Source organism: Ochotona curzoniae, unplaced genomic scaffold (genome assembly GCF_017591425.1).
Source record: "Ochotona curzoniae isolate NIBS_2020 unplaced genomic scaffold, NIBS_Ocur_1.0 scaffold_3208, whole genome shotgun sequence".
Taxonomy (NCBI): Eukaryota; Metazoa; Chordata; class Mammalia; order Lagomorpha; family Ochotonidae; genus Ochotona; species Ochotona curzoniae.
In genome coordinates this window covers 57,498,024-57,511,758 of record NW_024467106.1, presented here as the reverse complement: position 1 = coordinate 57,511,758, position 13,735 = coordinate 57,498,024, and the positions used below count along the sequence as shown (strand labels likewise).

General features: G+C 42.9%; 1 protein-coding gene across 2 annotated transcripts in view; it reads right to left on the bottom strand.

Annotated features, from left to right (window-relative positions):
- AUH (AU RNA binding methylglutaconyl-CoA hydratase) overlaps nt 1–13,735 on the bottom strand; it is a 153,572-nt gene that overhangs the window by 66,725 nt on the left and 73,112 nt on the right. For both annotated transcript variants that reach the window (XM_040963423.1, XM_040963424.1), the window contains 2 exons: nt 11,731–11,823; nt 9,854–9,910 (listed from right to left, as the gene is read on the bottom strand). In XM_040963423.1, the coding sequence (XP_040819357.1) occupies nt 9,854–9,910; nt 11,731–11,823 (150 nt within the window). The remainder of the gene's footprint in view (nt 1–9,853; nt 9,911–11,730; nt 11,824–13,735) is intronic.

The window sequence follows — 13,735 nt, the reverse complement described above, 5'->3', positions numbered from 1 at the left end:
GCCCAGTGACATGTACAAGAGCTGAATGGGATGTGGACCAGTCTGCTGTACATGCTGGAAAGCATGTGGACCAGGACAGGGGGCAGGCCTGGTAGGGTTATTGTGGGTCACTCTAACTAGGCTGCAGCTCCCACTGTTTTGTGTGAAGGCTGAGTATTTGGTGGGCAGGACTGGGCTGGATTCCAACATCCATTGCTTTGCATAGAAGACAGGGCTGAAGAATGAACTGATCCAGCAATTGCAACCACCAGCATGTGCGTAAGCTGATTTGGGCAACGGACTATGCCAGACCTTGTATTGGCAAACACACACAAGCATTAGGTCTGGGATCCCCTCAGCTTCAGTTTCTTTGGTGATTCCCTCCCAACTGAATCGTTGCATTCAGAACTTCAATCACGGGAAAGAACTGCAGGTTCCATGGTCTGACCGTGGAGTGCATGTGTCAGAACTAGGACTCTTCAGTGGAATAGACGGAGAAGTGAACAGCATATCCACACACACATGGAGGATATGCCAGTTACACTGGTATCTGCAGGGGGCATCTAGTACCACTACAGAGGAAGGAGAAGAGAACAGATGGATCAATTACCCCAGCCAAGTGTCGGCAGTGACTATCTGAGCAATTGAGACTCTAAGGTGGATATGTCAGCCAGTGGATTCTGGAGACATTTCCTTGTGACTGGAGTAGTGAGATTGCCAGCAATTCAGAACTGTTGAACTATCAAAACCTCTTGAGCAGGACCCTCAGAGCATGCCCCATATCAGGGACCCTGGGATGGGTGGGAAGTTGGGTTTGACTTCTCCCCTTATCTCGCTCCTCCCCACAGATACAGGAAGGAAAAAAGAGAAAGTGGAAACAATGGTCTCACTCACTTTCCTCTTGCCCTTGACCCTTCATACTCTAATCAACTATGTAAAAATCAACAAAACATAAAATTTTAAAAACGTTTGAAATACAAAATATTCAAGGTGGATGCTTGGCCTGTTATTTAAAAGATATCTCATAGGATATGTACATTCCACACAGAGTACCCAGGTCCCTTAGATCTGAGCCCCCTACTGCTTTCTGATAACACACGCATGGGGAAGAATCAAGTGATGGCTCAAGTATTTGTGTCCTTGCTACTTATGACATGGACTGAGCTTCTGGCTTTTACCTTCAGCCTGATCCAGGCACAACCCCAGCTTCTGTGGGCTTGTACAGAGTTAACCAGCACACAGAAACATGTTGTCTCTCTCTCTTCTTCTCTTCCTCACTCCCTCCTTCCCTTCCCTCTCTTTCAGTCTCTGAAGTCCTCTGGAATAAATAAAATAAAATAATTTTTTTTGAATAAACAAAATTCTCTAAAGTTGAGAGTATCTTAAGTAACAAAGGGACACTGGAAAAACTGAATTTTCAGGAAAGAAATGCTTAAATGGTAAAGTCTACACATATATTTCAAAACCTGAAAAACTCCATAATCTGAAACATTTCTTGCTTGAATCATTTGAGAAATTTTATAAGGAATATCCTACCTGTACCTTTTTCTTTTCTAAGATTTATTTTTATTGGAAAGGCAGATTTACCGAGAGGGAGACACAGATCTCCTGTCCAATGGTTCACCCTCAAGTGGCCACAACAGCCAGAAATCCAGGAGCCAGAAGCTTCTTCCAGGTCTCCCACGTGGGTACAGGGTCCCAAAGCTTTGGGCCACCCGCTTCTGCTTTCCCAGGCCACAACCAGGGAGCCGGATAGGAAATGGAGCAGCTGGGACATGAATTGGTTCCATATGGAATCCTGGTGCTTACAAAACAAGGATTTAGCCACTGAGCAATTGTGCCAGGCCCCCAAACTGTGCTTTATTTTTCATTCATTGTCTGTTTCAAGACTACATGTGGTATATAACCTAATATTTAAGCCCTCTAGCATGTGCTATTGTAACATCTGGGGAAATCAGGATGCTCACAAGTGGTATAACAAGTTTCTCTCCCTATTCTATGCCTCCAAAACAGCCCTCTTCATCAAGGAAACCAGGCATAGTTCCTATTTGTTCCTGGGTAGCAGGCTATAGTTCCCTCCTAGCCAAGAAACGACCCAAACAAGCGAGCTGCACCCTCCTGAAGGACTTAAGCGGCCCTCCACCCTCCTTGTCAAGCCTGCTGGCTCACTCTGCCTTCCAGGGCTCTGAGCCTAGGTTCCCTACCAAAGGATCACATCTGTCTGATGTCATGTCCTAATCTGGGCACACAACACTGTCTGTCACCAACAGGTGGCATGGATAAGATTCCCACTCCTCACTCTTACTTCTTGGGATATCTTTGTAATCCTGTCAGAACCTTTGTAATCCTGTCGTCATATTGGCTGGTATCTCTTTATCACCTTCTATTCAGCTGAAACAGTGATTGTGGCCTTACTGTTTTCGTGTTAGCATCCAGTGGCAATAAAGCCACTTGTTCCAATTTGCCTTCTGTGGACTGCGAGTTCAGGGATAATATGTTTCTGATTCCTCTGTCCTGTCCAGGATGAACGTTTGTTCGCCTGACCTGAGCAAACCATTCGGGGTGTTTTATTTGCTACTGAGCATCGCTGACACAGGCACAGCTTAGGGGCAAGTCCAGGGAGTTCTGAACCAAGTCCCTTCTCTTCACCACCTCCCTGGCTATTATAGATCAGGGCTATTTTCTCACAATGTCTTGGGTTTTCTCGCTAGTGTCCAGGGCCAAAGCACGGGCGGGACAAAAGCAAGAAAGGCAATGAGGATTTGCCCCACGTTCTGCAAACCACAGCTCTTCTGATTGAAGCAGGTTGCCCTCTCACATTTTCTCATGTTTTGGGTTCCTGGCTGTCACCTCAAATACAGAGAAAACCCATTTCCCTTACTCAGAAAACACTGCGTTATAATGCTGCCCACAGTTCAAAATGGGGATGAAATGTCTGGCGTTATACAAGCCTCTTAGGAAAATCAGTCTTATTTTTGTTAAACCTTTCTTTTTCCTGAAATAGTCTGACCTTATTCATCAGATTGGCACAGGAAGATCTGTTGCTATTTATGAAAATCAAATTCATCCTCACAGGACAAAGATGAGTCACTGTGGAGGATATTCAAGAAGAAAGAGGGAAAAAAAAAGCTCAAGTTTTGATGTAAATGCTAAGAGAATTTCCAAAAAGGTTACAAACAAAGCTTTCCAAAATGACAACTGTGTTTAGCACAACACACTCACAGGATTTAAAGTTCCGTCATCACCTCACAGACACACCTTAAAATAGAGTTCCTGGAAAATATGCCAAGAGACTAGGTTGTTGCCAAACAGCCCACAAGGATGTGCAGTAACATCCCAAGTCCTCATCCTGAGGGGAGAACTCCTGGACAAAACTGGGGACTCCCTCTCTGCTTCTCTGAAGCCGTAGCGCTCCAGGTTCTCTCTGTAGGGATGCTAGAACAACTCTAAAAGCACATACAATTAATCACTGCCTCAACCAAGTAATGAAAGGGACCAGGAGCAAGACCATCTAACACCAAATGCTACATCATGCCATACCCAGACAGCTGTGTAACATTCTTGGCACAATTTCTTAGCCTAAAACTAACCAGAGGAAATGGTAACTAAAGTCCAGGATGTACAAACCTAGATGAGATAAGAAGATTGAATTTAAGTTAGTGTTTAGGTGGGTGGGAAAGCTGGGGAAGTGATTCCTCCGTTCAACAGGAGGAATGGGTAATAACAGATCTACTATCCACTGCAGTGACGGCTAACTGTACCCAAGGAAGATGTACAGCACAACTCACGTCGGATGGTTCCAAGATGGAGGAGGACCTTTTATTTACGATATGGTAATTTATTTAAGAGAGTTACAAAGAAAAACAAAAAAAGAACAGATAGAGACGGTCCATTCAGGAGTTCACCCCACAAATGGTCCCAACTGCCAGCAACTAGCCAGGCCACAGCCAAGACACCAGAACTCCATCTGGGTCACCAACGTGGGTGGCAGGGGCACAGCCATCTTAGGCTATCTTCCATTGCTTTCCCAGATCATCGGCAGGAAAGTGGACGTAAACGGGGCAGTAAGAACACATATGGAATGCTGGCATCACAGGCAGTGGCGTATCCCACTACAACAAAACACAGGGCACTGAGAGAAGGGTTGGGGAAGTGGAATGAGAAACAGTGGAAGCGCAGATCCTGATGCAGGACATAAAGTGTGCTTTGCCACCTTTAAAATTGGTTTGAAATGCCTGTTTCAGTACTTGGTAGTTAATTACATCCCATCTTTTAGTTCCACCTGATATCATTACTTAATGGAGCTCAATTATGTTTTAATGTTTATATCATACCTTGGTACCTTTCTTTCCAGTAAATTACATACTTTCAATAATCACATGATAATAAGCAAACAAAATCTTTTCCAATAAAAATAAACTGAGAATTCTAATTTACACTATGTATTACTATCTCTTCAAACACAATTATTTTGTAATTGAACTTATTCATTTCATAAAACACACCTTATAAGTAATTAAATTGTTATCTGGGTTCCAGCTCAGATAAAGGATATCAAAGTTTCGATCAGTTTCTGACCAGTTGTTTTTGCTGTTTGGATATTAGCGTGGGTATCCTTTAAGGTCACATGCTAAAGGCATGGTCCCTGCAGAGAGAAGGGAACCTTCAGGAGGAGGCCTACAGAGGTCACTGAGTCTAGGTCCTCAGAAGATAATTCTCATTACAGGGTTCAGGTCCAAATCCTCTCTCTGCTACCTCGTTCACCGGGCGATGTTCCCTCCACACAGGCTCTGCCATCTATGATCTGCCGTCGCCCACACTGCACCTCACCAGAGACAAAAGCACTTGCATGTCATCTCTAAGCTGAGCCTACAAAAACTGCGCTAAAAATCTTATCTCTTTAAGTTACCTGGTACATGCATCTTGTTGCAGTAATGCAAAGCTGATTAATACCACGGCCCACCGTTCAAAGAAAACGTGCATCTTTTAAAATTCTTTTTTTTTTGGGGGGGTAAATCTTTAGAAGTATTCTCACACAGCTTCCCTGTAAACTGCTGTCATAAAGGAGCAGAGGATGCTAGGACAACTAGTAGCATCACATGGGAACTAACATGGCGAGACAAATTTTCACTGAAATTGACCAGTATACAGCCATGGACTTGCAATAACATATAAGAACATTCATTTGTCAAACTTATAGCACGTATATTTTTGAAACTGGATGTAATTCATGTATTTGACTCAAAAATACTTAATTCCTTCATTGTAACAGAAAGCGAAAGAAGGCATTTCTTTCTCATACTATTGAAACTCTATCTGAACTTTCCTCACTTATTTTCAACCTGTCTCTTCGCTGTCCGCAGTTGCTCCTGTGTGAGTAAAATGAAGAGCAGAGGCAGCTGACAGAGACGCCCAACTCTCCAGCCAAGGCCAGACCCACCCAGCAGATCACGCCCCTAGCTATTTACACAAAACACCTGGAACAGAGCAAGCTGCTTCTTTTAGACAAAAGGGATCCACCACAAAGATCCACGAGCTGTAAAAAACTATCTTCCCATCAGTTAACAGAAATGTTCATGGCCTGAGACAACATATCAGAGATCCTGACAAAAGCACCTGTTTACAAAGAAAGAAAAAGCAATCTTTTCATAGATAGCTATTTCAGGATCTATGAGGAACATCCACAAGCCCCAGCACAGCAGCATCTCCCAGAAGAGCAACAATCGCATTAGTGATGCTGGAGACACTGGTACCAACCTGGATCCGCAGAGCAAACAGCAGGAACAAGGGAGAGAAAAATCAGGGCTGCGAGTGTATCCAACATCGCTGCCAGGGGACTATTCTCAGGCTCACACAACAGGTGCTGGACTTCCTGTTTTGGAGTAGAACTATTCTTCGGCAAGACATTCAATGCTTCTTTCAAAGCTTCTTCCTCTGGGAAGTTGATGAGCACAATAGCCACACCCCAGAGGGTGGGGGTTCTTCATAGTGGTTCTTCCAGGGCCAGAGTTGTGGTATAGTAGCTTACAGCTACTCCCATATGGTACCAGTTTGAGCTGAACTGCTACTCTTCAGACCTAACTCACTGTGAATGCACCTGGGAGAGCAATGGAGGATGGCTCAAGTCTTGGGTCCCTGCTACTCACACGGGAGACCCAGACAGAGTTCCTGGCTCCTGGCTTCAGCCTGGCTCAGTACTGACTATTGCAGGTATTTGGGGAGTGAACCAGCAGATAAAGATCTCTCTTTTGTACTCCTTTCCACTCTCCCACTGTCACTCTGCCTTTCAAACAAATATATAAAAAAAAAAGGTATGTCCAATGAAGAGGAGTGCGTCTGTGGCAGAGCCAGACTATCCAGGTATGGTCCAAGCAGCAGGCACAGATAATACTACTGTTTTCCAGTCCTTCAAACTGAAGGCACACACGACCCAACTCGGCCAAATGAGCAACAAGGCCCTCAATGATATCCATCAGGTGCATCAGGTCAGCCTGCCATGACAGAGAGATGGGATGCCGCAGGCAGAGCCTAGAACCATAACTCCGTGTAAGGGTTATCTTCCCTGCCGAGACAAACAATGAGGCCACCAAGTGCTTTCTGGAATGTCAAGTGAGACCAAAACTCATTGAGGCTCCAGTTGTGCAACAGATCTAACAACACTGCTGACACCTGCTAGAAACTGTTGGTCTCAAGTAAGAGAACCTGCACCCTTAAAAGGTCTGGGTAGCCTGAGTGACAGAGTTGAAGGAATCCATGTTGGTATGATCAAGTTTAGACTGGATGACAGTACCTACTCTCTTTCATCCAACACCTGCTCACCAAGATCACTGAGTTCCATGAAGGAGTAGAAGGTAGATTCTAAATTTCTGAAAGGACCATCATGTGAAACTTTTGGGCTCTCTGCATCACAGTCAGTGAGGCAATAATTAGACACCGGAACCTGGGTACTAACAATGATTGTCAGGGTCAGCAGGAGCCCAGGCCTTGAACCCAGCAAATCACACCAAAGCCCAGTGTAAGCTGGCTTCTGCTGAGCTAATGGTTGGGTAAGTGCACCAGAGGTGATGCAGAGACTCATGGCAGGCAGTGTGCGCCAGAATGGCCTCCAGGCACAGGTCACTCTCTGCAGTTCCACTACACCGGGCCACCTCCATCTGCCACTACCAGGATTCTAGGCCTCTATTTTTGAATCATGAAAATACACAACACAAACTCAACCAAATCTATAGCACTTAGTGCTTCTGATTACTGACTGGATCCATTGCTGAAGAAAAACCTACAGAACTTAAAGATAATGGGCATTAAATTCTACCTTTTGAACTTCACATGGCCTGGCACGGTGAGTTTGTTGAAGCACATAGCAGAAGTGGAAGCTACATCTTGTGGGGGTGGAAGACATGTACAGTACGGCACTTCAACTGTCACTCGGGATACCCATATCCCATACCTGAATGCAAGCTTGAATCCCAACTGCTATACTTCTGATCCAGCTTCCTACAGCTGTGCCTGGAAGACAGCAAATCATGGCCCCAAAACATGGTATTTCTGGCATTCACAGACCTAGATGGAGCTCCTAGCTCCTGCTCAGCCACCTCAAACATGGCTTTGTGGGCATGTGGAGATTAAATCAACAGACACATCTCCTTCTCCTTTCTTTCCCTCCTTGCCATGCTGCCTTATAAATAAATAAATAATGCCTACTATTTATCTACTTCTTAAAAAATAGCTCCCACCCTCATTTCTGTGGTATAATTAATCATTTCTTCATCTAATCACTGCAAATGCTACTTTCATGCAACCATTCTACCTTCTGGTAGTTTTAATGCAAAACATTTCATATCCAGTATCTAATAAATATACAAGCTGACAAGTTCCTCTTTCTCTTACCCCTAGTTTTTACCAACTAACTCTCCATCTAAAACAATTCTTTTCTACATCACTAAAAAGTGATTCTATTAGTTTCCTAGGGCTGCTATAAAACATGACCAAAAGTGAATAGCTCTGAATAACAGAAATGTATTCTCTCACAGCTCTGGACGTCAGAAGTCAAAAACCTAGGTGTTGGCAGGGTTTATTTTCTCCTAGTTATTGCCAATGAATAAGCAATACCATTATTCGCTGCTCCTAGGCTCTGATGACAGCTGGTAACAGCAGCATTTCTTGGCTTGTGGATGCATCACTCTCCTACCTTTGACCGACTCTCTCCCTGTAACTCTGCCTTTCAAAATAAACAAATAGATACTTTTAAGAAAAACAGTTTCCTAAATTACATTTTCCAAAAACTCCCTTTCTAATTAAGGCCATGTCCAGAGGTACTGAGCCGACACATTTTAGGGCAAAAAAAGAGCACTATGCAATCCACTACAGCCACCATCCTTCTAGGATTAGCTGACATTAATTATCGGTACAAGGTTGCTTCTTAAAAAGATTTTAGAAACAAGTCACGTTATCCTTTGTCTAAATTGTGTTTACGTCCCATATTACTTATCTGATCATTTTCCTCAAGTGGATTCACTTTCTTAGAAACCCTTCTAGCATTTACATTAGTTATTATGAAAAAGTAGGCATGGTAGAACTAGATATCAAATGCTTTTAGCCTACAGTAACAGCATATAAAAATAGAATAACAAAATAGAAAACACAGAGTGAGTCTTACACTGTGACCTGAACAGTCTCCAATTGCACTGTTAACTTATGTTTTAATTTCTACCCACATGCTCTCATCAAAATACTCCTATAAGGTTAAACATACAATTTAAGCTAGTCACATACAAACCTGTCCACCATCTTGAGCACCATAATTTTTACATTATTACTATTACTTCACTCGTACATGAAATTAGTATCTGTGGTATGTAAAGGTTACCAGGAAAAGTTACTAGAATGTGTACATCATCATGGGGGTAAGCAAGACCCGGCTGTCTACAGGACTACTTATGTTGGCTTCCTCTAGATTACTAGTGTCAGTCCTGGCTACGCCACTTTTGATCCAGCCCCCACCCCCTACATGACATCTCAAGCACCAGAGTTCCTGTTACCCATGTAGGACTTCCAATGGCATGCCTGGCTCCTGCACTGAGCATAGCACAGTCCTAGCTGCCATGGTCATTTGGGGAGTAAGCGAGCAAACAGAAGATTAACTAATCAACCAATCATTCTCTCATGAACCACAGAGACATCTTTATGTGTATGTGTGAGATTATGTGTCAAATAAATATATATGTTTAAAGTGTGTGTTCTTAGTCTGTTTTCTGAAAGAAAAAAGAACCTTTACAAAATACAATCTAAAATTCTCTGAGACAAAGAGCTAAATATTTGGATTTATCAGGAAATGCAAGATCAACATCAATGTGAGGAAGGCACTTTCTTAAACAACTTCCACTAGAAAGGTCGTCACCTATGTTTTTCAAAGAACTGAGAAACACCACCTTTTCAGCTCCAAATTCAGGCTGCCACAAACCCCAACCTCTGTCCCACTGCACAGGAATATAAGAAGGGTACTCGGAATCTGGGAACCCTCTCTCTTTATTTACCTGAGGTGTGAACATACATAAAAGAGAAAGTTTCAAAATTGGTGTTAATTCTTTAAAGAAAATGGATCCAGTGATAGTAATGTAAACAGAACCATTAAATAAGTTAAGAAAGAATACAGAAAAGCACGGGGGAATAGCATCAAGAGAAACCAACACTCAATACATGATCAATGTCTTCCCCATCAGCCTGGGCAGAAGGGCACACATGCCACAGGGTCTCTGCCAGAGGAGCAAAGAACACAGAGCTCGACTCATACCCAAAACACTGCCTTTCCCATTAACATGTTTTTTTGCTTCACCACTGTTTCTGCAAGCAAGCCAAGGGTGTGAATAACTCATACCTCCACCAGGAATAATGGCCAACTTTGTTTCAACCAGTCCCATTTTTGCAGAAGAAGCTAAAAGGAAAGGAAGAAAATTAACATCTATATCATCATATTCAAATATGACAACCCCAAAAGTGAGTAAGACATATCAGAATATTCTGCTTAATAATTAAACTACTGTCATAATTTCTTTTAGGATCATTGCAAAAGATAGTCCTGACATAACAAACCATGCCATTTGACACACTAGTGGACTCACACACATTTTCTACTACAAATGGTCCAGTGGTCAATTCTTCTCAATGAATAAAGTCCACTTCACGAGAACTTTCGTTGCCAAGTCATACTGGAAAGCTCAGATCCCACCAATTCATCAGGATCAGGACGGAAAGTGTCTGACAAGCCCAACGGTGCCGTGGGTTCAACACTGCACGTATCACATCAGACAGAGCAGCTTCTACAGACCACCTGTCAACCACTCCCCAACGAGCACGCACGTGGCTTGCTCCATGGACAGCACAACAGGGCTTCTCTCATCAACCTGCTTTCAGGGTGTCTTTACAATGTCTAAATTTGTTCAAATGCAGTCAGACAACATTCCATATCCTAACTCCCAAAACCAGCATCTCTTCTGAAGACTAGGTGTACCTCATCTTTTCAATTTAAAACCCAATAATTTCACTGCAACGAAAAAGAAGTGGAAAGGAGGAAAATGTACACAAAGACTAGCAACTATCAGCCACCTAAGAGTATTATAAAGTGATTCATGGGGGCTAGTGCCGGGGCACAGTGTGCTGCTACGCTGCCAATGAAATACAATGTATCCTATCATAGTGCTGGTTCGAGTGCTAGCTGTTCTGCTAATAAGCACGTGGGAAGGTAGCACAGATGGCCAAGCACTTGGACCCCTACCGCCCAGGTGGTATACCTGGATAGCTTTGGGCTCCTGGTTTCCGCCTGGTCCAGCCCTGCTGTTGTGACCCTTGGCAGATTAAATCGGGAGATAAAGTTCCTTTTCTCTCTGACTCTCTTTTCTGTCACTCTGGATTTCAAACCAACAATTTTTAAAAAACACAAATTGTGTTGACTCTAGTTTCAATATGCAGCTATGTCAGAAGAGAGGGGAAGCAGGGGACAGTAGCAATGCTTCGCCTGGTTCTCAGGCTAGCAGCGCAGGGACACGGGCAGAGCTGAGACTCGGGGATGTGGTGTCCACATCAGTAAACAGAGCAGAAGAGTGCACACAGAGTGTGCTGGGACAGAACGGCAGTGTGGGCTGCACATATCACACAGCCAAGCATCACGCATCACACACTCTCAGCTCAGTCAGCAGGCTGGTTCCTGCTCCTCTCTCTGTCCCAGTTTCCTCCGGTACCATAGGTACAAGGCTTGCAATGACATGAATCATGTCAAGGGCATTGCACAGCACAGGGATCTGGGACCAGCAATCAGTAAGTGGCTGGCACTGACTGTTCCCATTTCTTTTCAAAATCATCTCACACAATCCTCAGAAAGCTATTCAGGAAGAAAGTGAACTTCAAAGACACTAAGTTATTATTACTGGAGCTAACAGTAATTAAGTGCTTAGAGGAAGCACAGCAAAAGATTAATTCACTTAACCTTCACAACATCAAGCATCATTTCCCCCCTTCAGGGAAGAGGAAACTGGTCTGACAAGAGCCAGACCAAAGATGCAGATTTTGCTTCATCTTAGCCCAACCCTGGTCTTAAGCAAGGACTTAGGTAGAAATTGTAGACTCAATTAAGCCCAACGAGTATCTTTTTACAAACGTTCCACTCAATTAGGAGAGACAAAACATATTAAGAATCACATGAAAAGTAAAACACAACCCACTTCAAAGGAATGTGTCCTTCACAATATGAATTCTCACCTGCTACTCGAATATCGCACGCTAAAGCCAGTTCAAGACCACCACCTAAAGCAAGTCCGTCGATTGCTGCGATCGTGGGCACCGGAAGGTTAGCTGAAACAGAAAATTCAAGTTTCTTCAATAAGATCATTATTGTGCCACGTAATTCATGTCATATTTTTTTTCCATGAATGTACTTCTAGATGGGATATAGGAACTAGATTTTTTTACCTGCAACAAAATATAAGCACTTTCATAATCAGCCTTCAAAGCAGTATGTAGTTAATTACAGTATACTATTCTATCACATGAATATAGAATAATGTCTTTAAGCCATCCCTTACTACATACTTACTTTCATAGATATTTTGCAAAATTAACAGAATATCAGTTCCATGACTAACCTTAAGCGCCTAATGCCATTGCTAAGATTCTTGTTACATACAAATTTCAATGTGAAATGACATACATAACTGGCAATGTTGTGATCCTCTATGAGCTACTTCAGTGCTCAGGACTCTCACTACCAAACAAGAAGGCAGCCATCCAGCCTGCCTGGATAAAGCAACACACTGCGACTGAGAGCAGAGGAGGATGTCAGGGGCAACGGGGCTGTACGTTCCAGAGAAGTGAGGCTCAGAGCCCTGCCCTGAGGAACGACCAGGAAAGGCCAGCCTCTCTCAAAACCCAAAAGCAGAAACAGAGTATTACTACTGGGATTGTGACAAATTACAAATATGACTTTTTTTATAACTAGCTGGAAAGTGATTACATTATTAAGGATTCTACGAAGCAAAGTTAGAATAATTTTATTTTCTACTATGAGAATGTGAAGCTGGTGTACACATCATTGCATGAGGAACTGAATTCCATCAAGGGTCATGTTGCTTCACACCTACTGTAAGCCATGGAAAGATGTTCTCTCACGTAGCAAAATCAGAACCTACCCAGGAGCACTGGAAACTGGCTGCATGAACCTAAATAAACACACTCCTTGGAGCAACTCTCATCTTCCACTCAATTCTACATATTGCCCTCAAACATGTGTCAACAATATCCCTAAAATTTGCTACCTTGCGACAGAGCTCTAGTTCACATACAGTCTTACACAAGTTCATTCTTTAGTAATAACGTACGGAGGCATTATGTCTTGGTAATTTCTATGGACTCCACTCTCTGAGAAGAAACCCATATGCATGTAAAACTGTTAAAAATGCATGTACAAGAAAAATGGCAGGACCAAGTTATTACATATTAGTAGCAACCTTGAAAGCAAAGGCCTAAATTCTCCAATTAAAAGATACAGAGGGATGAGTGGTTTAAAAAATAAGATCCATCTACATGCTGCCTACAAGAAAGAAACCTCATCAACAAAAATACACAGAGAATGAAAGGGAACGATTAGGAAAAGAAATGCTGTGCTAAGAGAAAGTGCAACAAGCAGGAATACCCATTTTAACAGACAAACAGACTTTAAGATGTTAAAAGATGCAAAGAGAGTCACTATGCATTAATTAAGGGATAAATTTAAGAGGTGCATGTGATTACAGTAATTGTATGTGCACCTAATGCTCGAACACCTTTCTATTTAAAACAAATGCTAATGTGTACTGAGAGAGAAATCCACTCCAATACCATAATAATGGGGAACTTCAACATCCCATTTGCATCAATGGACAGATAAAGCAGGCAGAAAAATCAGCAAAGAACAGAGATAATCTACACCATTAACCAAGTGAATCTAAATGATATCTGTACAGCAGCTCATCTTGCAGCAGCAGAATAAACTTTCTTTTTTTTTTTAAAGATTTATTTTTCATTGCAAAGTCAGATGTACACAGAGGAGGAAAGACAGAGAGGAAGATTTTCCATCCGATGATTCACTCCCCAAGCGGCCGCAACAGCTGGTGCTGTGCCAATCAGAAGCCAGGAGCCAGGAACTTCCTCTAGGTCTCCCATGCGGGTGCAGGGTTCCAAGGCTTTGGGCCGTCCTCGACTGCTTTCCCAACCTACAAGCAGGGAGCTG